This window comes from Monodelphis domestica, chromosome 3 (genome assembly GCF_027887165.1).
Source record: "Monodelphis domestica isolate mMonDom1 chromosome 3, mMonDom1.pri, whole genome shotgun sequence".
In the NCBI taxonomy this organism is placed as follows: Eukaryota; Metazoa; Chordata; class Mammalia; order Didelphimorphia; family Didelphidae; genus Monodelphis; species Monodelphis domestica.
Window position 1 is genome coordinate 68,492,617 of NC_077229.1, and position 23,423 is coordinate 68,516,039.

Below are 23,423 nucleotides of genomic sequence, written 5' to 3' on the forward strand. Positions count from 1 at the left end.
AATCCTAAATACTGAGGATACGGATAAAATTTTAAAAAACATTCACTGCCCTTGGAGAGGTCACAGAAGGCACCCTCTGAAGTGGAAAGAGCCTTAGCCATTTAATGTGAAGCACTGGGGCTGAACTCTCTTTTTGCCCTTGAAGTACAGCATAACAGATTAGAAAAGACAATGACTCTGGAATCAGAGGTCCTAGGTTCAAATATCACTTCTGATGCTTTCTACATTTGTGGCCTGGGACATCTTATTTAACTTCTCTGGTCAGGTACCCCATTCAGGGTTTTAGGTTCTGGGCATAGAAAAGCCTGTCCTTCAGTAGCTGACTTTTAGCATAGTAAATTATATGTATACACACAAACTAACGCAAGAAATGGACAAAATCCTCCATGAGCTCTTCATCCAAAGGCTGGTATCATGGCATACATCTGGGCAGACAGTAATGGAATAGAGGAAGTTGCCAGGTCTTACAACCTAATCACAAACTCCCCCATCAGTGAGTGTCCTGTACTCAGAATATGAAGATGAGTCCATATCATATCTCCAAGCTGTAAAACAAGGGCCCAGAGCAAGGATGAATACCAGTATAATAGAAAGAAAAAATAATTTCTTACCAATGGCACCTACTGTGGATTCATAGAGGCTGCTAGTCACTGATGTCATGTCTCCTGGTGCTCCATGGTCTGGGATATGGGTGACAGGTCCTACAGCAATCTCACTCTCTAGAGGAATAAATGAGAACATATATCTCATCTCAGCCTCAGCAGTAGGGGTAGAAAAAACAATATTGTTGTCCCCTTATATTCTGAAGGAAACTCCAAAATATGTACCTTCTTTACTTCATCCTTCATCTAAAGAGAATCTCTCTAGTATTCCCATTCTCTCATTTTTTTTCGAACTCCAAATCTAATGACAGCTTTTTTACTTCCCCATCTGGAAAAAACCTTTCTTTTATCCACCTGTCCCTAAGAGGTATAATCTCCTGTCTCTCTTCCCTTTTATGACTGAAATCCATGAGGAAGCTCTATATAAAAAGTGCTTCCACTTCCCTTCTTCCTATTCTCTTCTTAACTACAGTCCAGTTTTCAACCTCATCACTCAAGTGAAATTGCTCTCTCCAATGTTGTTAACAATCTCTTAATTGCAAAAATCTGTTAATGGCCCTTTCTTCATCCTCATTCTTCGTAATCTCTCTGCAGCTTTTGATACCATTATTTTATTCTCTTTCACTTTTATAACAAAAAACTCTCCTGGTTCTCTAACTTGTATGACCACTGTCTTTGGTCTCATTTGCTGGATTCTTATCTAGGTCATAAATGCTTAATGTAGGTGCCCAACAAGGCTTTGAGCTGGGCCCCTCTCTTCTTTTTCTATAAGATTTCCCTCAGCATTCTCAACCTCACAAGATTTAACCATCATCTCTATATCGATGATTCTCAAATCTGGTCATCCATCCCTTAACCTCTGCCGTGTCCTCCAGTCTTACAACTGCCAATGAACAACTGCGTGTTGGAAATTTTGAACTGGGTGTCTTGTAGATATCTGAGCCTCAACATGTCCAAAAATTAATTCATTGCCTTCCCCTCAAAACCTTCAACTCTTTCTAAGTTCCCTTTGGCTAACCAGGGTATCACTGTCCTCCCAAGTCACCCAGGCTCACAAGTCACGTCATCATTCTTTTAAAAAAAAAAGCCTCATTTCATTCTCTAGTAGAAACTCTAAGACAGAAAGGCAAAGGTTAGGCAACCAGGTCATTCTTGACTGCTCACCCATCATATACAATGTGTTCACAAGATCTATAAATTTTGCTTTCATCACATCTCTCCCATATTCTCTGTCTCTCATATAACCCTGTAACTACTCTGGTATAGGCCTTCCTCACCTCATATCTTAACTATTGCAGTAGTTTTCTATTTGGTCTCCCTGTCCTAAGTCCCATCCAACCCCAGTCCATCTTCCATTCAACTGCAAAATTGCTTTTCCTAAAACCTAGGTCTGACCATGTCATTGTCCTAGTCAATAAAATTCAGTAACTACTTATTGCTTTAAGGATAAAATACAAAACCCCATTTAGCAATCAAAGCCTTCCATGATCTTCTCCTCCTTTTTTCCTATTCTTCTTATACATTATTCCTTCTCCCCCTGAGACATTTGCCTTCTTGCTCTTCCTTGCACTCACTTTGCTATCTCAATTCAACTTTGGCTATACCAAATAGAAAATATTCGTACTAGGTTGCACCCAGTTACATTATATTGATACTGCAACTTCAAGTGGGAGTGGGATTTGGGGAAGGCTCAAGAATGTCTTTTCAAGACATTAGCTCTCTATGGGGAGCAGCCACTCTCAAGTAAAGCTCTGCTCTATAAACACAACTGCTGCAATTTTTATAAATACATCCAAATGTCTTGTTGTAATATTTGATCTTTGGAAGAAAAATCTGGAATACTTTCCTCATTTCCCTAACTTTCTTAAAGTTCCTGATAAGAGCTCCTCTGCTTCTTAGGTGATCCTTCTAAATTCTAATGCCAGCTTCTCTTGATTAGTTCGGATTTATTTTGTTTTTAGATTGTGTGTAAATTGTTGTTCCTGGCATATTGTCTCCCCAATTAGACTATAAGCTTCTTAAGATTAATGGTGTAAACCTTAAAATTTCTTGGACTTATAAATGTTGGAAATTTCACCATTGGGAAATTTCATACTTGGAAAATTTCTTAGTGATAGTCTATTGGAATGTGAACCCCATTGGCATGGGAGGTTCCTCCTCCTCCCTTCTTAAGATTACTTTAGGACAGAAACCTTTTGCTGAACAATGGAAAGGGCTTTGACCTATGCTTAAGCATAGAACAGGAATTTCTTTGAATCATGATTGATTTTAGAATTGATACAATGGAGATACTTGGAATCAATCTCCACCCTACTCAGTCCTAACAGGATTTAGGAAGGGCTGCAGCAAAAGATCAAGATTTAATTATTTGAAAATATGACCTCCAACAGACATGTGCAAAGCCACAGACCTCTGGGCAGTCCTGGGTTAAGCTAGAGCCACCATTGGCACAGGGAAATTGATGGACAGTGATTGGTAGATGTGAGAACTGAGGGGAGGGAACTTGGATGGTTTCCTTAAAGATAGAGGGGTCTGAGGACTGGAGGGTGGTTGGAGAGTTTTGGCTCTGAGTGGTTGGAGAGGTGCTCTGAGAAGCTTGCTCTGAAGGAAGCTGCAGGTGGAGGCCCCGGAGACTGTTTCTCCATTTTGGTCATGTGAGTAATAGGGACTGATCTCCTTTCTTTGCCCCAGCTATCTAAGGGCTTGGGCCTTTGGGCCCAGCCTAAACAGAAGGGGTATTTAAGCCCTATTCCCTTCTCTCCCCTTCTCTCTCTCTCTCTCTCTCTCTCTCTCTCTCTCTCTCTCTCTCTCTCTCTCTCTCTCATACTTTTCTTCCTCCTGTTTGTAATTAAAAACTCCATAAAAGGCTGATGGCTGACTTGAGTTTTCATTTAGGAATTACATAGCTGAATTCCTTGGAGACCTTAAATTAATATATATCAGTCTTTTAAAGTGATTTCCTTGTCACAACGGTGCCTTCCTTCCTATACCCTGTGCTCTGCGGAGTGTGTGGAATCAGAGCAGACACAATGAATGGTTATCAACTCACTGACTGACTGATATTGCCTAAGGAAATGTTCCCTATCTTGCTATAATTCTACAGGCTCCATATATGTTAGACTCAATACTAATCACCACAGAAGGGTCCTTGTAGCTCAGGGACCAGCAGAGTGTGCTACTATAGAGAGATGAAGGATCCTGAAAGGCATTCACTCACCCAACAGACCCAACACGGTCTTAAGTGTACCAAAAAAAGAAGTTCTAATAGGGAAATGGGAGGAAAAGTGATTTCCCTTGAGATGTTAAGTTCTCCTCCGTGGACACATCTGACCTCCATTCTGATTCAAACATTCTTCCTTAGTAACAGGATAGAGCTAACAGGTACATGAGCAAAAAGTGAAGTTGTCCCCACCGTAGCACTGATGCCTTCTGTAGCTGTGGGAGCTGGGCTCAGAGAAACTGATTTCCAACTTTCCTTTGTGCTAGCTGAAGTCAGAATGTGTAGCAGTCCGCCCCCTGGCTATGGGCAAGGGGAAAACAGTATGTGCAGATTGCTCAGTCTTGGGCATGCTCAGTAGTGCTCATGGCTAGGAAGGCCTCTGACCCTTGACCCCAGCTTCTCCCAGGTTAGGCGGGAAAACAGGTTTCTTTGTTCTCACCTGGTTAAGAGAAACCATACCTATGCCTTGTCATTAACCAATGAGAATCATCCCTATGTACTGTGTATATTTGCATATCAAAAACTATATCTAGCCCAGCAAGCTCCGCCTTCGCTCTCTCTGCTCTCTGCTCTCCTTCTCTTTCAGGCTACCTGATGGCTGTCCTTGCAGGAGCTTGGCCTCTGGCCAAGCTCCATCTTTAATCTTTCTCTATTCACCTCTCTGGCCTGCGTGGTATGGATCTCAGGACTGGAAAAGCCTACAGAATTGGTCCTTTGATCAGAGCTTAGCTGTGGCTCATTGATAATTAATAAAGACTCATCCTGACCACCTCATATCTCTATTAGGACTCCGTCACTTCCCTCGTGGTATCAAAACTTCTATCCTGTCTCTATCTTCCCACCTTGTGGCTTCTCTCACCTCTGAGAGAACCAACAAATGGCGCCCAGAGTGTCAGGACCTGCCCCCTGGCACTTTCTCATGGCATTCAAACCTTTTATTTCACACAGCTAATGGGAGAACGCATTCCAGGACACGAGGCTAAAGAGCGTAGGCAGGTGCCGGAGTTCCAGGAAGGTTGCCGATCCTCTGGCCAAGGACGGTAAGTCCTCCTCTGCTTGAGGTGGGTCTCCCCTCTGAACCCTGCTCGACTCTTAATGTCATAGCTTGATGGGGGAGAAATGGAAGTCTCAAGAGCTTAACTGCCGGAGACTGAATCAGGATGAGGGAAGCACATGGTCGGTCAGAGCGGGATTCTTAAACTATCTCTGTGGGGGGAAGTGCAGTTTCCCTCCCCCACCTGGGCCTGCTAGTACAATACTATGCGGAGGCCTCCTCTCTCGGACCTGGATCTCCAGAGGTTAAGAAACACCTGAGGAGTGGTCTGAGGGGGAGGGGAAGGAAAAAGAAAATTTGACCCAGGGAAACCCTCACTAGGGGCGATTGAAAACTTGAAAAATCTCAGTCTGAAACAAACAGTTGCTAGAGCATAGTGAATTTCAAACGAAGCAACTGGGAAAAGACAAAGCAGGAGTTAAAATTTCATCAGGAAAGCAAAGTCAAATTTACCGGCTCCTGAGACAAAAAGCTGAAAGAGCCAGGCTGCTATTCATAGGCAAAACAGTCAGTTTAGCAAAAGCGGGAAAGGCTAGCGAAGAAGCAAGGCAGAAACTGCTGCAGAATGCTAAGGAGTTCTTTCTTAAGCATTTCTTATTTCAAAAGTTTTGCAGGGAGCAAGCTAATCTTTACAAGAAAATCCCTGTACCTTTTCAGGAGAGGTCGGACTCAGATGCATTTGAAAGGCCTATCAGGAAGTGGTTGCTTTAACTCAAAGCAGGGCATTTAAAAGATCAGAATTACTTGGAAAAAACGGATAAAAAAAAATTTTTCTAATAAAACCGTAGGTCTCAGCAAAATTAAGGAATCAAGGCAATAATCCTGAATTAGGTTAAATTCGGAACAGCCTAAGTTGTAAAAAGATATTGCCATTCTGTAACCAAAGGCAGAAGATTTTTTTTTTAAAAAGCAAGCCTCCAAACTCATTTAGCATTTGAAAAAGGTCCTAGGAACTCTTTTGTTTGAGGTCTGGCCAGGTAAAGGCAGGCTTTACCTGGGTGCTTGCAAATGATAAAAAGCACAGTGAAGTAAGATCTGGGAATTTGAATTGTTTTAATTTGGGTTGGATATAGGCAAAATTATAAAGGAATGTCTGCTTATATTTTTTGATAAAGGAAGTTAAAAAAGGAGAATTAAATATCTTTCTCTGACTTTTGTTATATGCCACAGAATATCAGGACTAGAAATGTTTTATCTGTAGAGAAATTTTGGTATAAATCACGAGGTAATTAAAGTGCAAACAGAAAACTTTTAAGGTTTGGGTTTAAATCTAAAGCAGCTTGAATTTTTTTCTCTCTACCAGCCACGTGGCTTGAGCCACGTGGAAGATAGCATCAGAGCAACTGAGGTTGCAAGTTTTATCACTAAGGCTGTAATTGGCTAGAAGAAAAAATTTAATACTAAGATATAATAAGCATGAATTGGAATATGATTTAAAGGAATTTATAAAGCTTTCTAATTTTAACTATGGAGGAATTATTAACACTTTTCTAAACAGGACATAAAGCAACAGGATGAATCTTGAGCAGAGCTTATTCAAACAGCCTTTATGCAGTTCAGAAACTTTTTTACTGGGCATATTACTATACCTGTATCCAGAAAGCAAATGATTTATAACTAGAATAGCTTTTACTATGGAAAATTAAGACACATGCTCAGCAGAGTAAAAGCATGGTTAGAAGGATTCAATCTGTTTACCAGTGGTTAATTATTAAGGTTATCAGGAACTCTGTTACTCAGTACAGTAATTTATGAAGGATTTGAAAGAGGCACTACTATCATGTATTGAAATTGCAGATATTGAAGCTGATCATGATATTGAAAAGAGACCTATGATAATAATGCAAATTCAAAGGTTACTGGCATAATTTGATTTATTTCTGCAGTGAAGATTTGCAGAATTAGCAGATGAAAGTAATGATTTTATTCACAGTATTAAGATCTTTTCAGTTATGAAGCTAAGGGCAGTAGTTCAGAAATAACAACTTCTGTGCAATTGTTTGATAATTCTATGCATATTTGTACAGCATAAGACAATGCTATAATTTCAATAACTGCACACGGTGAAATTTTTCAAAAAGCAAAAATTGTGTGCAGGCAGACAAAGACTTAAGATCCCAGCACACATGGGTCAATTCATAAGTGATTTATAGAATGATATTTTTATGATTATGGGTTTGAAAAAGCAAATATTTAAGCATCTATACATGCTGCTTTGCAAGATCTATGGTACATCTATATCCTGAACAAGCAGGTGATATCGCTTATCAATGCAAACTGCTGTGGATTAATTTCACCCCTGAGGGATATCCATGCATATTTTGGAGCAAAAGGTGCATTTCAGTTTGCTCCTGGCACAAAGGTTGAACTGTGAAAAATGATGGGAGATACTTACTCTCCTGGTTTATGGGTTCAAGCTCAAATGAAGAAGTGAGCAAAGTGATTGCAGATTTTATAAATATCTGTGCACTACTGTCTATTCCAAACAGCTTGGAATAGCAGGGCTTTTAACAGCAATGCAAAGGCTAAATTGCATAGCTCATGGCTTACATGCAAGCTATGGTAAAAAGAGCTCAAAGGAATTCATGAGCCCCAAGGTTCAAAAACTGAAAGTATATATGTTCTGTCACTTTCTAACTTTCTAAGACCCAATGAGGCTTTCATTTGGGGTCGAGGTTTTCTGTTTACTTTCTCAGATATATGGAGTCCATGGAAGATGATTAAGAGCATCTGATGGCAAGAAAATCTGCCCGGAAGAAGGACAGAAGGCAGAGGTGTCTGGCACAGGACACCAGAAAAGCGGCACATGGACTGTAAAGACTGCCCTATAGGCAGGTTTAACACACTATGCACACACACACATGTAATTGTATGAGAAACAATGCACATGCAGAAGAGTATCATTGAGTCACTAACAGATATTCTGTTCTAGGAATATATGGGTATTTGGTAAAAGATCTAACTTTATTACATGCCTGACAATTTTGAATGGTACTGGTACAATGTGTAACTTGAAATCATATTATTGGAATTGTTCCATGTTAGCCAAATTTGATCAAATATCAAAAGGGTATAATTGGGAATATTATGACAGTATAAGGAATGCTGTCCACTTGCAGCACAAATGGGTATTACTATCCAAAATGTAATGATGATTATGATCTTAAAGGGTACATTATATTTGCAAACAACATGTCTCTATTAGAATCAGACTTATCTAGAAGTCAATTTTGTCTAGCTGTGACTGTTCCACTTTCTTAAGGAAAGAGGTGGATATGGTATCACTAATCATCTATCTTTTCTACACCCCAAAAGGAAGATAAGTTAAAGCTTTGTAGTAATCAATATTGAATGTAATGATAAAGATCACATTGTGTGAGATACCTGAATTGGGTTAAATATATCAAGATATTGAGACTGTAAGGGACCCAAGGGGATGATAATGTTGGGTCGAGGTCTCGTTTGTATGTTCACAGATAATGAAAACATCTGGTCACCCACGTCATGCTTCATGCCAGCTGATACAGACCAGGAAGAGAAGCAGATGGAAGGTGATGGCATCAGCTACCTGCATGCCAGCCACAATCCAGGCACGCTGGAGGGACACTTCTCTGGTGACTAATATCACTCTAGAACAATGACATTACACTATTAGAGACATTGGCTATTAGGCCACTGATGGACACTTGTCATGCTAACATCCATTGAGATGGGGTACCCAGAGCAACATCAAGTATGCTAATTCAGAAGGACTAAATCACACTTGTGTCTGTACAAGACACCAGATACATCCCACATGCCAAAGACTTTGCAATGGGATTGAGATGAAATAGCTACAAATTGTCTAGATACTAAAGTATACCTTGTATTTTGTATATGATACAGTCAAAGGGAATTTTGTATGCATTATGAATTGTATGCATTATAAAGCTACCACTTGTATTGTAAGAAATGCTGTTATCAACAAGGGTATAGACCTTGGTATGACTCTCCAAAGAGTAGGAGATAGAAAACGTTCATTCATAGGATAGATCTGATATTTCTGACATCAAAAATGAGGTGCTAAGCAGAAAATGCTGCACAGACAGGTTTAATGGACAGGTGACGCTAATGTTACTCTCAAGAAAGGATGAGAGATCAGGGAAAAGACACTAGGAAATCTTTAATCAGGAACCTGAGTTATTGTAAGAGATCATTGACATCCAGGCAAAGATTATGTTCCTGACAATACCAGGATGGACATTAAGGGCTGACTACCAGAGATGTAGTTAAGTGTTAATACCATTGTTAACCATTACTCCTGATACCCTGTCTTGGTGGGTAATATCTTGATAGGAAAAATGTCTTGCTCTCCTCCAACAATCCCAGAATTCAGACGGCCGCTGGATTCGGGATCTATTGGCTTCCCTTTCATGTACTGGAAGACGTTCTGGTATATGGAAGTAAGACCTCATGAAAAACTGAGGGCTCTAGGTTTGACAATTTCTGTGGACGCGCAGTCATTGTCTCTCCTAGGTGGAAAAAATTATTATTGCACAAAAACATGGAGCAAGGGCAAAGTATAATCTAAGTTTTACTGTTTTGGAGTATGGATTAAAAACATGACACAATAGGCACAGATAAGCTTGTAGAAGAAGCACATTGAATATTATTCACTGACAATTAGGAATGAAAAAGCTATGTCAAATGCTGTAGGTGCAAGAAACTGTAGAAATTGTTTCTACATGGGAAACAACTTAAGCTTCTATTTACCCAAACATTGGTTTGGTGGAAAGAATTTTGCAAATATTGGTAATGGTATAGGCTTGGTTATCATATTGATGGGTTTATTTATACAAGCAGAGATTTAAAATAAGGAAGACATAAGGAATATGCAGTCAGAACTTGAAATATTACTTCATTATCACCATCATGGTTATTTAAGCTACCATTGAGAATGTAAAATGGATGGGAATATTGGTATTTGTTAAAAATTGCACTGTGATTGATGTATTAATGTTTTTGCAAAGCCTGTAATGGTGCAAAATTATGTTCATATACAAGGCGAATTTTGATCTACTTAGATCAGGAATTAGAAATCATTGGGAATGTAAGTTCTGATATTTTACATTGGCTCAGTTTCAAAGATACCACATAGACAGTGAGCCAAGAGAATCTTGTATTAATTTTGGGATCAGGTTCCCAGGATCAATTGTCTGAGATCATTTGACATGTGATAACATGATCCTCCAGAATTGTTAAGAGAGGATGCTTTTCTTTGAAGGGATCTCTCCCAACACACAAACAAAAAGAAAAGGGAGAGGAATCTCATAGAGATCAGTATGTTCATTTGAGAGAACACTTTTGATTCATTTTCAATTATTCAACTTTGATTTTTCTGTAGCACAATTAAGGCCAGAATTTTTAAGTACAAGGAAAGTACTGTTAATGCTCTGATCCAGAATTATGAAGGTGAAAAGATTTCTAGAATTACAGTCACCTAACAGTCGGTGAACATGAGAACATGACAGCAATTGTTAATTTTCAGATGGCCATACTGGAGAGTGATGTCTGATTGCATGTAAGGGGAATCATAATGAATCTTTCATTATGGACCAGACAGCCTCAGCCACGATTATATACTTTCCATGTGAAATGGATGTTTGAGGTTGGGAAATGCAGAGACATGGCGTACTGACACCCTCAGTCGCTGGATGTCCTGGCATCGAGCTACCAACCAGTTTCTTAATGTGGCAGGCATCTGGCAGTGAGCACGGAAAGATCCCCAAGATGTAGTATCAGGACGAGAGAAAGGAAGGACTTATCCTTCATCTCCAGGGATAGTATTTTGCTAACTGTTGAAAAGGCTGACAACTTCTGATAGTCCAGACTGTGAATGGTGGCATGTTTGGTTATTGCACCTGTCATGTGAACCATGGAGTTCTACCTCATTAGACCAGGATCAGTAGCATGGAAATTATTTTCTTAACATTTTTATATCTACTAAGACTGTTGCATTGATCTTGAAATGCAGACAGACAGATAGAAAGATCAGTTTGGGAATTTTTAAGATTGATCACTGAATCAATTTATGCTGATGTTCATTCTTGATTGGGATATCTAAGTCATACAATCAGGATGGGTTTTTCATCTCTGTATCAGAATATGATTATGCACCAGAGTGTTTGTATTTGTTAATGCTGTAATGTTGCTACATTTTGATATTACACTATTCATTTGTGTGTAAAACAAAAAGGGGGAGATGTAGCAGTCCGCCCCCTGGCTATGGGCAAGGGGAAAACAGTATGTGCAGATTGCTCAGTCTTGGGCATGCTCAGTAGTGCTCATGGCTAGGAAGGCCTCTGACCCTTGACCCCAGCTTCTCCCAGGTTAGGCGGGAAAACAGGTTTCTTTGTTCTCACCTGGTTAAGAGAAACCACACCTGCGCCTTGTCATTAACCAATGAGAATCATCCCTATGTACTGTGTATATTTGCATATCAAAAACTATATCTAGCCCAGCAAGCTCCGCCTTTGCTCTCTCTGCTCTCTGCTCTCCTTCTCTTTCAGGCTACCTGATGGCTGTCCTTGCAGGAGCTTGGCCTCTGGCCAAGCTCCATCTTTAATCTTTCTCTATTCACCTCTCTGGCCTGCGTGGTATGGATCTCAGGACTGGAAAAGCCTACGGAATTGGTCCTTTGATCAGAGCTTAGCTGTGGCTCATTGATAATTAATAAAGACTCATCCTGACCACCTCATATCTCTATTAGGACTCCGTCACTTCCCTCGTGGTATCAAAACTTCTATCCTGTCTCTATCTTCCCACCTTGTGGCTTCTCTCACCTCTGAGAGAACCAACAGAATGATAGTGAGACTTGATGTTTTCCTGAATTCCTCTCAGACAACAGTCAGACTGGCTAACCTGGAGTTCTCCAATGAGGACGTAGCCCCAGGTGAGCCTGTGCTTGTGGAGGCTGCACAGAAGGTAAAGGCAGAAATGAGGCTTGGCCACATCGAGTTCCTTTTACCAAGGAGTCTTTCACCAATAGCAGTGGCTTGTTTCTGAGAGTCTGGCAGTCCAGGAAGGTGAACATGATTCAATATCCATATCCATGCTATAGAGGCAGTGATGTTTGACAGCAGAATGATCCTGGTCACCACAGGACTGATCCTCACTATTGGAGCAATGCTGGCTGCCAGGGTAGCTGTGTTCTGATTTTCAGACTCCTGGCCATCTGTCCCTGGTGCTCAAATAGTGACTTCAGAAAACAATTTGGAAACAATGGTACCTGAGCTGGTCTGTACTCCCATTGAGTTCTCAAGTCACTTAAATTATGCCTCCATTTTCTCCATTATAAAATGAGGATAATAATAGCACCTCCCTCCAGAGCCTGGTACCTAGTAGATGCTTAAATTTACCCTTTCTTCTCCTCTCCTCCTAACTCTTGTGAATCTTAAAGACTACTCATACTGTACCTTAGAAGATTTTATTGAAACTGTTGCCTTATTGTAACAATGGAGATATTTGGTCTAACAAGAATCAGGAATATATTGGGAACTTTTAAAATTACTCCACCCTACTCAGACAGTGCCTTAGAGGAAGATAAAGCTGTAAACTCCTGATTGAACAATGAAAGTCCCTAACTCATTCCTTACAGAGAAGCTAAAACTTAAGCTAAGTTTACTTTTAGAAATAATACAAAAAGGTGTTAAGTACCTGTAACGGTTAAATTTGTACCTAAAAAGATCAAGTAACCTACAAAAGGCAAGCTAAACAAAGAGGTGTGAAGGACTCAGAACATTTAATCTAACCAGAGAAGGTGAAAACCAAAGAAGGTGAAAACTAAGAATGGGCAATCCTGGGAAAAAGTGTCTACTGTGATTAAAAATTTAGGGGAGGTGACATAAGAGAAAATTTCTTTAAAAGGAAGGGATAAAAAAACAATTTAATTCAGTTTCGAGAGTAATTTCAGTTTTGAGTGGAAGAACCCAGCTTGGAGGTGGTCTTGTTGTGAGTGATAAAGACTGACTCGCTCTCCCTTAGGCTCAGGCCTAGGCCTTTGTCTACTACTTGGATCAGCCTGAGCTAGGACAGTATTAAATAATTCTCTCTCTCTCCCTCTCTCCCCTTAATTCCTTCTTTCTTCATTAATTAAAATCTTCATGAATCCCAGCTGACTTGAGTATTTTCATATTTGAGAATTTCCCATGGCGACCACTTATTTTGGATTTTAAGTCAAAACACTAAAAATTATCCTTACACCCTTCTTACTCCCCCTTGTACCACCATTGCGCTTCTCAAATCCCAAAATTCAGTAACCAGAAAAGGGGACACAGGATAGATACCACAACAAGTCATAAGTTGAAAGGTAAGCATATTTTTCATATAATGATGATAAAATGTAACACTTTCAGATTTGTGAAGTACCTTACAAATTTTATCTCTTGTAAAAAATCCATCAACAAACACTTATTATCACCTATGCTAAGCCAGTCATGGTTCTTGGTATTGAAAACTTGGAGACAATAATAAAACATACCCTGCCGTCAAGAAGCTTACAATCTACCAGGTGACTTTATGCATTGAGTCCTCATTGACTTAGAAATCTGTCCTAGGTAACCTCCAGGAAGTGATGCAGATGGAGAGGAGCATCACCAGGAAAACATTGTAAACAGAGACTGATACACTGTGGTACAATTGAACGTAATGGACTTCTCCATTAGTGGCAATACAACGTCCCTGAACAATCTGCAGGGTTCTAGGAGAAAAACACTATCCACAAGCAGAGGACAAATTGTGGGAGTAAAAACATGGAGGAAAAGCAACTGCTTGACCACAGGGGTTGAGGGGACATGTCTGAGGAGAGACTCTAAATGAACACTCTAATGCAATTACCAACAACATGGAAATGGGTTCAAATCAAGAACACATGTGATACCCAGTGGAATCGCCCATCAAATATGGGAGAGGTGGGGAGGGTGGAGAAAAGAAAATGATCTTTGTCTCCAATGAATAATGTTTGGAAATGATCAAATAAAATATAGTTTAAAAAAAAAAGAAATTTGTCCTAGGAAAGGAAAAGAACACAGACTTCACCTGTTTACATTATAAAATCCTCTCTATAGATTTTTTACGTCAAATCCCTTACCTTCAGCCTAAATATGGATACTAAATATTAGTTCTTAAGCAGAAGACTGGAAAGTGCTAGGCAATTGGGATTAAATGATTTTCCCAGTGTCACACAGCTTGCAAATGTCTGAGCTCAGATTTCACTCTAAGATCATCGATTCTCCAGGTCTGGATCTCTTCCACTGAACCAGCCAGCTGCCCCAGTCTCTTTAGCTTTTGAGCTCTCCACTAATGCTATCTCCCTCGAGACAGAGAACTGATGAATTCTGAGTACAGACTAAAGCAGATATTTTAATTTTCTTTATTTTGGTTGTTTTTTCTCCCCACAACATGGTTAATGTTGAAATGTTTTGCATGACTTCATATGGATAATGGCTATTATATCTTTTGACTTCTCAATGGGGGAGGGAGGTAAAGGTTTTTTTTTTTTTAATGTTTGCCTAGGTTAATTCCTTCAATTTATTTTTCTTACCTTTATTTTTAAAGCTGTAATTTCTAATATAATATTTAAAAATAGTGATAAAGGGAGTCCTTGCTTCACCCCGAATTTTATTGGAAAGGCTTCTAAGTTATCCCCATTGCAGTTGACACTTGGCTAATGTTTTAAGATACTACTTGGCATTTAAAGGAATTATCATTCATTCCTATTGTTTCTCTTTTTTATTTAACAAGAATATGTGTTGAATCTTTTCAAGGTTTCTTTTTCATCATCTAATGAGATAATCATATATTTTGTATTGATTTCATTATTGATCTAGTCAATTATGCTGATGGTTTTCCTTATATTAAACCAGGCTTGCATTCCTAGTATTAATCCCACCTGGTCATGGTGAATGATCTTAGTGATATGTTACTGGAGTCTCTTTGTTAGTATTTTATTTAAGATTTTTATATCAATATTCATTAAGGAAATGGATCTATAATTTTCTTTGATTTACTCTTCCTGGATTAGGTATCAGGCACTAAATTTGTGTCATAAGAAGCATTTGGTAACACTCCTTCTTGGACAATTTTGCCAAAAACTTTATATACCATTGGGACTAATTGCCCTTCAAAGATCTGAAAGAATTCCCTTGTGAACCCATATGACCTTGAATGGTTCTCTTGGGGAATTCTTTGACAACATGGTCAATTTATTTTTTCTGAAATGGGATCACATAAATATACTATTTCCTCCTTTGTTAATCTGGGGAAATTATATTTTTGTAAATATTTAGCCATTTCCACTAGATTATTACTTTTATTCTTATATAATTGGATAAATGATCTGCTAAAGATGCTTTAATTTCATCTTCATTGAGGATAGAAGTCATCCTTTATACTTTTGATACTGGTAATCTGATTTTCTTCTTACTTTTTCAATCAAATTAATCAAGGCTCTATGCTATATGGAACAGGTGGATTTTTTTTTCATGAAACCAACTTTTTGTTCATTAGTTTAGCAGCAATCTCACTTTCAATTTTATCTCTTTTGACTTTTAGTTAGGATTTCCTATTTTGACTTTAGTTAGAGATTTCTGATTAGTTCTTTTTCTAGTTTTTTTAGTTCAATGCATAAATTTAGATGTGCCTTTTCTCTATCTTATTAATGTAAAGCATTTACATTTAACACTGCAGTCTCAAACCCCTTCTCCAGGGTCATTGGATGTTATTCTTCCTCCTACAGTATATAATTCTGCTAATATGGCCCTCTCCCTTTCCCTGGTATGGGAAACTTCCTCTCCCATAGCTATGTCTTTGCACTAGCTGTCTTCTCAACCAGAAATGCCATCCTTCCTCACCTCCAACTCAGAGGACCTAACCCCCACCCCCAACCCCCTCTTTTGTCAACATTCAGCACTAGCACCTCCTTTCATGATTCCCTATACTCTTCCTCCCTAACTACCTTGTTAATTCTAATTTCTTCTTAGTTTTTATTCAACATATATTCATCTCTGTAGTTATTGACACCATTGATAAAATACCAGGACATTGTGAGGAGAAATCATTTCATTCTTTGTCATATATGACACCTGGGACTGGGTCTCTCCTGCCCTCTCCATTTCCTACTTCATGTCCTTGGATGAGAAATTAGGTGAAAAAACAGAAGAGAAGTTAGGCATTAGGCATTTCCTAACTGTACTGCCAGAGGTAAATGATGACTGAGTAAGAGACATGATTGGAAAGAGTGTAGTTATTGAAGGAGCAGAGAATAAAAACATTATTAATGAAAACCAGTGGCCAACATTCATGAATGAAGGATATGGGTGAGAAGCCCAAGACACTGGAATGCTGGGAGATACCTTCTATATACCAGGCTACAAAGACAAGAAGGAGATAGACAGCCTGATTTCTAAATTCCATGGGCTGATTTTTTTTCCACTGAAGAATTTAGATATGTTTTAATTGCAATTAAATACATAGGCCAATGAGGAAATAATGTCTCAACATCGGCCATATTTAATAAGATATCAAATTCGGAAATCCTAAAACTATTTTTTTATTCCTGTGCCCTACACTGCTCCCATCGAAAAGGGTGAAAAATATCTTTCCTGATATTGTCCCCAAAAAAACAGAAAATAAAGAAATTGAAAACTCACTCTTTGTGGATATGATGCCTGGTTGCTTATGATGATACCCTGTTGCGGCAAGGGGAAAAAAGAACAAAGAAATTCAGAGGGAACAAGAGTTGGAGAGAAGGTAAGGGTAGGGAAGAAAAAGACAAGGAAAAGTAGGTGAAAGGAGGGAAGAGGAAAGGAGAAGAAGTTAGAAAAAAAGAGAATAGGTCAGAAAAGTTATAAAGATAAGAGTTTGGGAAAAATAGAGAATAGAGAAAACAAAAAAAGAAAGAGAAAATAGAGGGAGAGAACAAAGAAGAAATATAGAAAGTGATAGGTGAGGAGAGAAACAGTGTAGGACGGGGAGAGAGAGAAAAAGATAGACACAGAGAGAAAGAGAGACAGAGACAGAGAGACAGAGACAGAGAGAGAACACATAAATCTTTGAGTACGGTATCTCTCTGTGGGAAAAAGGTTAATGATGGAATGGAGAGGAGATGTTTGGGGGACCATAGGGATGGGGAAATGGTGCTTCAACTTTCAAGAAGAAGGGATTTATGGCATACTTCTTGGTTGAAGGAGCATAAGAACAAACCAGCCTCTTCTGATCTTTAGAAGTGAGCTCCCTATGTCTTCCTAGTTTGGCACCACTTTGTGGGCCAGTGCCCAGGAGTGACATAGTGAAACCATGTAAACAAAGGAGGCTCAAAAGGAGAGAATTTGGGGCAGATTAGCTTGTTTTCTGGAACAGGCACCACCCAGAGAAAGAGAAGTACATTTCCCAAATCAAGATATTTACCATCCACAAAGAGGCTGTCCCTCTCTATAAGCACATGTTTTAGCCTTCTTCTTTGAATCTGTTCAGTTAGCTCCCAGTAAACCTTCTCTTTGTTCAGGACAGGGTTGGAGGAATCTTCCTGAAAAGTACACAGGACATCCACTCCTGTTGCTGTCCCATTCTTCAGAGACCTGGAAATTGATGTTTCAGACAAGAGGTGTCAAACATACAAGAGGTGTCAAACATAGCCCTTCCTGAGGGTCATAGGAACCAGATTAAAGTGTCAGTCCTGATTAAAGTGTAATTCCAATCTGATTTTAATGTGTTAGTTTACTAATTTAAAAGGTAATATATAAATATGTATGGTTTTCAGAGTCAAAATGCAGGCCTTAGGGACCCTGATGTATAATTTAATGGCCTCCTTTTGAGGTTGACACCATTGGTTTCGTTTCTGAAATTTAGTTATTCAGAGGACACTCTAGAGAGAAGTCAACAACTTTGAACAAATGTTTAAAGAGGATTGTAATTTTAGAGTTGAAAAGGACATTAGAAGCCATAAAATTCAGCCCCTTCCTTTTATAGAGGAATGCATTGAGGCTAAGGCAGGTTATGTGATTTGCACAAGGTCACAAAGTGGTATGTGTCTAAGAGAGAATTTGAACTGTGTTCTTCCTGAATCCATTCTTAGCACTTTATTCACCAAACTGGAGTTGGCAGTGCTCTGTCTATTTACTTATTTTTATGTTTACAAGTATGTATGGGGTCTGATTATCTTCAGTAGTTTCCTTAGAGTAGTAGAAAGAACTTGGACTTAAAGTCAAAGGGCCTGTGTTCAAATTTGGAATTGGACAATTATCTTTGACATTATAAAAGTTATTGAACTATCCTTGGTTCTTCATTTTTCATCTGTAAATGAAGGGAATGGTCTAGATGACCTCTACTGCCCCTTCCAACTTTTAAAATATAATCCTCCGATTCTAGAGAAAATCAATGCTGATATGTGTTTGAATCAATCAATTTCTACCCACTCACTTGGTGCCTGCCATGTTATTCCTTCTCACATGGAGTTTTAAATTTGGAAGACTTATGTGGAAAGAAGTTTTTCTTCACCACATAAAGGATAGGAGGATGCCTGGAATGTTTCTAATGGCTTGCTGGTTGGGGAATTTTATCCATTACATCGTGGGAAAGAAGGAATTGCTATTGGGAAGAAGAAGCAGCAGCAGCCTGGACAAAATCTAAGTCAAATGGGAAAGTGTGGTCTTTGCTATTTGAGTGGACATCTTGCAGGATTCTCACCTCAGCAAGTTCACACTGCATGCAGAATAGTGAGAGCCAAGGTTGCTCATTCCAAATAAGAACTTCAGCTGAAAACAAAAGGGGAGAAAGGAACTTCTGAGAACCTGACTAGACCAAGCCTGGATAATCAGGGCTAAGGAAGGCAGCATGGGGGAGAGAAGGTAGGGGAAGGGGAATGGAGTCTCACCAGAACTTGCAGGACATTCTCAGCAGCCTTAAATGTGTTGGAGCCCCTTTCACCCATGTCTGGTGTATAAAACATGTTGGTGATGGTAAAGTTGAGGGTGAATGTCTTGGAGTAGGAGCTCCCTGCTGCTGTACAGAAGGAAAGATATCACATTGTCTGAGCCTTACAAATGTTATTCAAATGAGAGGAAATGCTTTGTAAACCTTCAAGTTCTATCTAAATGTCAGTTATGATGACCATTATCATCATCATGACTCCAGGGGGCACTCTTCTAGTCCTTCCTCAGTTGGAAACTCAGCAGAATGAACCCACTAATGAAAACCTGAACACATCTCTAGCCATACACACCATTTCTGGAAGTATTAAAATTGTGCCTTTGTAGTCAGAATACCTGGGTTGAAATCATGGCCCTGCCATGTCCTATGTTTTTGCCTTAGTTTTCTCACAAGTAAAATTAGGAGGTTGAATCCAGTTTCAAAGTTAAGAACTGATTACTTGACAAAAATTGCTGGGAATAATGCAAATTAGTCTGGCAGAAATTAGGGATGGCCCAATGTCTTGTATGACATGACAAAGTAAACTCCAAATGGGTACATGAGTTAGATACAAAAGGTGATATAAAACAAATGAGAGTGATGAGGAAAATTGTATCTTTCATGGTAATGGACAAGGGGACAGTTTATGATCACATGAGGGAAAGATAGGAGAGCAAGATAAAAATGGACACTGTTGTTAACTTATGACAAAATAGTTTTTCCCCAAAAACAAAACCAATGTAGGCAAAATGAGAAGGGATTCAGGTAATTGGAGGGAAAAATCTTTGCTTCAAATTCTTTTGATGAGAGACTCATTTCCAATATCCAATGAATCAGATTTATGAGAGTAACAGTAAAGGACATAGCCAAAGTTGGTGGAGAAGATAGAGATTCCTCATCTAATCTCTACCAAATTCCCCTCCAAAACCCAACATAATGCCTTCAAAATGAATTCTGGAGAAGTATAACACAGAGAAAAGACAAAAGTCATTTTCTAGCAGAAACCCACTTTGAAGATCAGCAGGACAGATGATGTGTACAGGGGTCGAGGTGGAAGTAGACAACAATGCACCAGGGCATGTCCCATTAAGCTAGCAGCCTTCTCCATCATTAAGTGTTCATTATGTGCCCAGTGTAGTCCTAAATACTGAGGATACGGATAAAAGTTTTAAAAAACATTTGCTGCCCTTGGAGAGGTCACAGAAGGCACCCTCTGAAGTGGAAAGAGCCTTAGCCATTTAATGTGAAGCACTAGGGCTGAACTCTCTTTTAGCCCCTGAAGTACAGCATAACAGATTAGAAAAGACAATGACTCTGGAATCAGAGGTCCTGGGTTCAAATATCACTTCTGATGCTTTCTACATTTGTGGCCTGGGACATCTTATATAACTTCTCTGGGCCTCAGTTTTCCCAAATGCAAAATGAAGGGGTTCAGCTAAGTGGCCTTTTAGGGCCCCTTCCAGTCCTATCCAATCATGCTGACACAAACATTTTAAGTTTTCTGGGCCTCAGTTCCCACCTCTGTAAAACAAGAGGCTATACGTAATCCCAGACACTTCTAAGGTTCCTTCCAACTAATTATATGAAAGGTCATAGCATTGGGAAACTCACTCCACATTCTGCAATTCCTATTCTCAAGGCTGGGCATAGAAAGGCATCAGAGGCACAGAGGAGTTCCTACCTGTAGTGCTAGAGGAAGGTGATGGAGTCAGAGATGGTGCTAAAAAAATGGGGGAACAGACAGAAAAACCACAGCAAACTATGAATGAAAACTCTTGACCACATGCATACAGGAATACTACAGGGAAGGGTACAGTCTATGGGATATAGAGGTGATGTGGTTGTCACATGATCTCTTCAGATCAGCCACTGAATCATCTGGTCAGAGGGGGAGGGAAATCCATCCTGACCTCTGGGGGGAGCTGTTCATTTTTGCATCATCAGCCCCTCAGTCTTGCACTAGGCAGACTTATCATGAAAGCTTGGGTCGTCTAGCCATCTACTACTTTGCAACTCTGGGCCCATTATTGAGTCCACCATTCCACTGGCATAGAACTTCCTCTTCCCACACCATGTCTGCTTAAAGAGTATTCACTGTAGTCCAGTAGAAAGAATTTTAGACAAAAGTCAGAAGACCTACAACTTGAATCCTGGCTTGAACACCTTCTGAGTCTTTTTGGTAGGACCTCCAAATGGGTCTCTCTTAGTACTACCCTACTAATCTTGTAGGACTTATATGTGTCAGCTATACTAGGCATGCTAAATGTTAGCTATTATTCATCTGCCCAGGGCAGGTATGAATGAGTTGATAACTCTAGCCCTGGGCATGTTCTCAATCCTATCTACAAAGTACCAGGAGGTGTTTTGTCCACAACTGCCAAATGGGTGTGTAGTCACAATTCCAAACAAAGGCTTATCTTCTCCATCCTGCAAAAGCTCCATCCTTATTATCTGTCTTTCCTGATCAATCTTCCCCATATGGGTAGAAAATATCAGATCTAAGATTTGAACCCAGGTCCTCTGACATGAATGCCTGCTCTTACTACTGCATCACACACCCTTCATGAGTCATTAAGGGAAAAAGGACAAGGTTGACCTCCTCCTTGGACATGTCAGACTCAGAAACCATAACTGTGGTGACTGTTTTACTCTCTATTTTTCACTAAAATATAACCCCATGTTCCAGCAGGGAAGATAATGAAGGAACTATTCTTACCAGTGTGTGCAATAGTGGTCATGGTGGTCCTGGTGGATACTTTATCTGTGGGAATGAGTGGGACAGCTGAGCTGGTGGGCAAATCACTTGTGGACAGAACCACAGCCTCAGCTCCTCTGCTGATGTCCATTGTGGTTGGAGTCTTGGTCAGGGCCAGCCATACCCTTGCAGTAGCCATGGCTGTGGTCTCTGAAGCAGATGTGTCCAGAGAGGTCTTTGGCTTTCGTTCTTCTCTACTGACACGGCAAAGAATTGTGGCTGATTGTAGGCTGATTGTAGAGCACATTGTAGACTGTGCTGGGGGCACATTGGGGCAGGGAAAGACTGTGGTTGATGTTGTCGTGTCAAGACTAGTGAGGTGTGAAGGGACACCTATGGGGCTCCCTCCTCCTGTCCCAGCCCCAAGTGGGGTACAGATTTCGGCAATGAGCGTAGTTTCAGATGGGCTGGTCGCCACTCCAGACCAGGCAAATGGTGCTACCATGAGCTCTGGCAAGGCAGAGGAAGCAGGCACAGTGATTTTTTCCAAGTCAATAGCACAGGCAGTGGTCGGGGCTGCTGTTGTTGCCAGAACAGAGTGTGTTCTTACTGCAGGGCTGGAAATTGTAATGATTATGGTCTGTGATTCTCCAGCTGTGGTCATCATTCTGCCCTCGCTTGCTCTACTGGGCCCTGTGATCAGAAGGGTGGATAAGTGAGTTACAGCATGTTTTGGACTATGGCCCATTTTCCATTAGCCTCGCAATGAAAGGTTTCATCCTTGCCTTCTGTACTTCAGGAATGAGGGCGGAATCAGTCCAATTTACTCTTAATTGATATATCCTTCTAAGGAAGAAGTCTTATTTTGCTTGTGACTTTCCTCCCCAACTAGACCCTCCCTTCTATCATTTTGAAGTCTCTCCATCTCTTTTGTCTATCTCCCCCCATTTCCCTGCTGTGTTGAATGCAAGTGCAAAATTCTGTGCAGGAGGAGCAAAAGAAGTTATATATGTGACTATGTATTTAACTGTCCTTTGTCCATTCATATAAGAATGACTTTCATGTGAGGTCTGCTCCTCCAGCTCCTTCCTCCATATTTGTATATTCTTCTTCAAGAGTACTCCAACTATTAGTTTTTTAAACCCTTACATTCCATCTAGGAGTCAATACTGCTTATTGCCTCCAAAGCAGAAGAGTGGTAAGGGCTAGGCAATGGGGGTTAAGTGACTTGCCCAGGGTCACACAGCTGGGAAGTGACTGAGGCCAGATTGGAAACTAGTACCTCCCTTCTCTAGGCCTGACTCTCTGAGCCACCCAGCTGCCCCCAAGAGTACTCCAATTATGAGAAATTCTAAGTTCTACCTACTTATTCCCTATTTAATCACCAACATATTCCTTTTCCCCCCTCCCTTTTCTCAAGCAACAGGAAAGTGGAAGGGTTTAAACAGTTATAAAGTTGTTAAATTTTCATGGGGGAGAAAAGAATCCTTCAAAACCCTAATTCTTTGAAGGCTCAATGAAGTTTAATGCATATTGTATGCAAAAGGAATACAAAGAAACTGGATTTAGCATTCAAGGCCCAATGTATTTCAATTTAGTTCAATACACATTAATTAAGACATTGTGCTAAACTTCAGAAAGTCTGAATCTAATCTACCTTATCTCATATAACTCTCTTCCATATACTTTCTGATAACTGGATTCCTATTCACACTTCATAACTATCCAGATTTTTCTTGTCTCTGTGTCTTTGCTCACACTATTTTCTATTCATGGAATGACTCATTTCCACCCTCCACTATGAAATGATTATGTTCAACCCATTTTTTAAAATCTCTGTTTTAATGCCATCTCCTCTGTGAAGTCATTCTTGCTGTTTTCTCAACAATTTGGAATTGATTCCAGAGA

The 23,423-nt window shown here is 39.8% G+C and overlaps 1 protein-coding gene across 1 annotated transcript in view; it reads right to left on the reverse strand.

The window, feature by feature from the left end:
* LOC103102022 (mucin-16-like) overlaps positions 1–23,423 on the reverse strand; it is a 127,549-nt gene that overhangs the window by 40,190 nt on the left and 63,936 nt on the right. Inside the window, exons 11-16 of the mRNA XM_056820605.1 lie at positions 21,537–22,208; positions 18,786–18,913; positions 18,599–18,666; positions 17,321–17,490; positions 16,564–16,602; positions 612–719 (exon numbers count right to left, since the gene is read on the reverse strand). Coding sequence (XP_056676583.1) covers positions 612–719; positions 16,564–16,602; positions 17,321–17,490; positions 18,599–18,666; positions 18,786–18,913; positions 21,537–22,208 — 1,185 coding nt within the window. The remainder of the gene's footprint in view (positions 1–611; positions 720–16,563; positions 16,603–17,320; positions 17,491–18,598; positions 18,667–18,785; positions 18,914–21,536; positions 22,209–23,423) is intronic.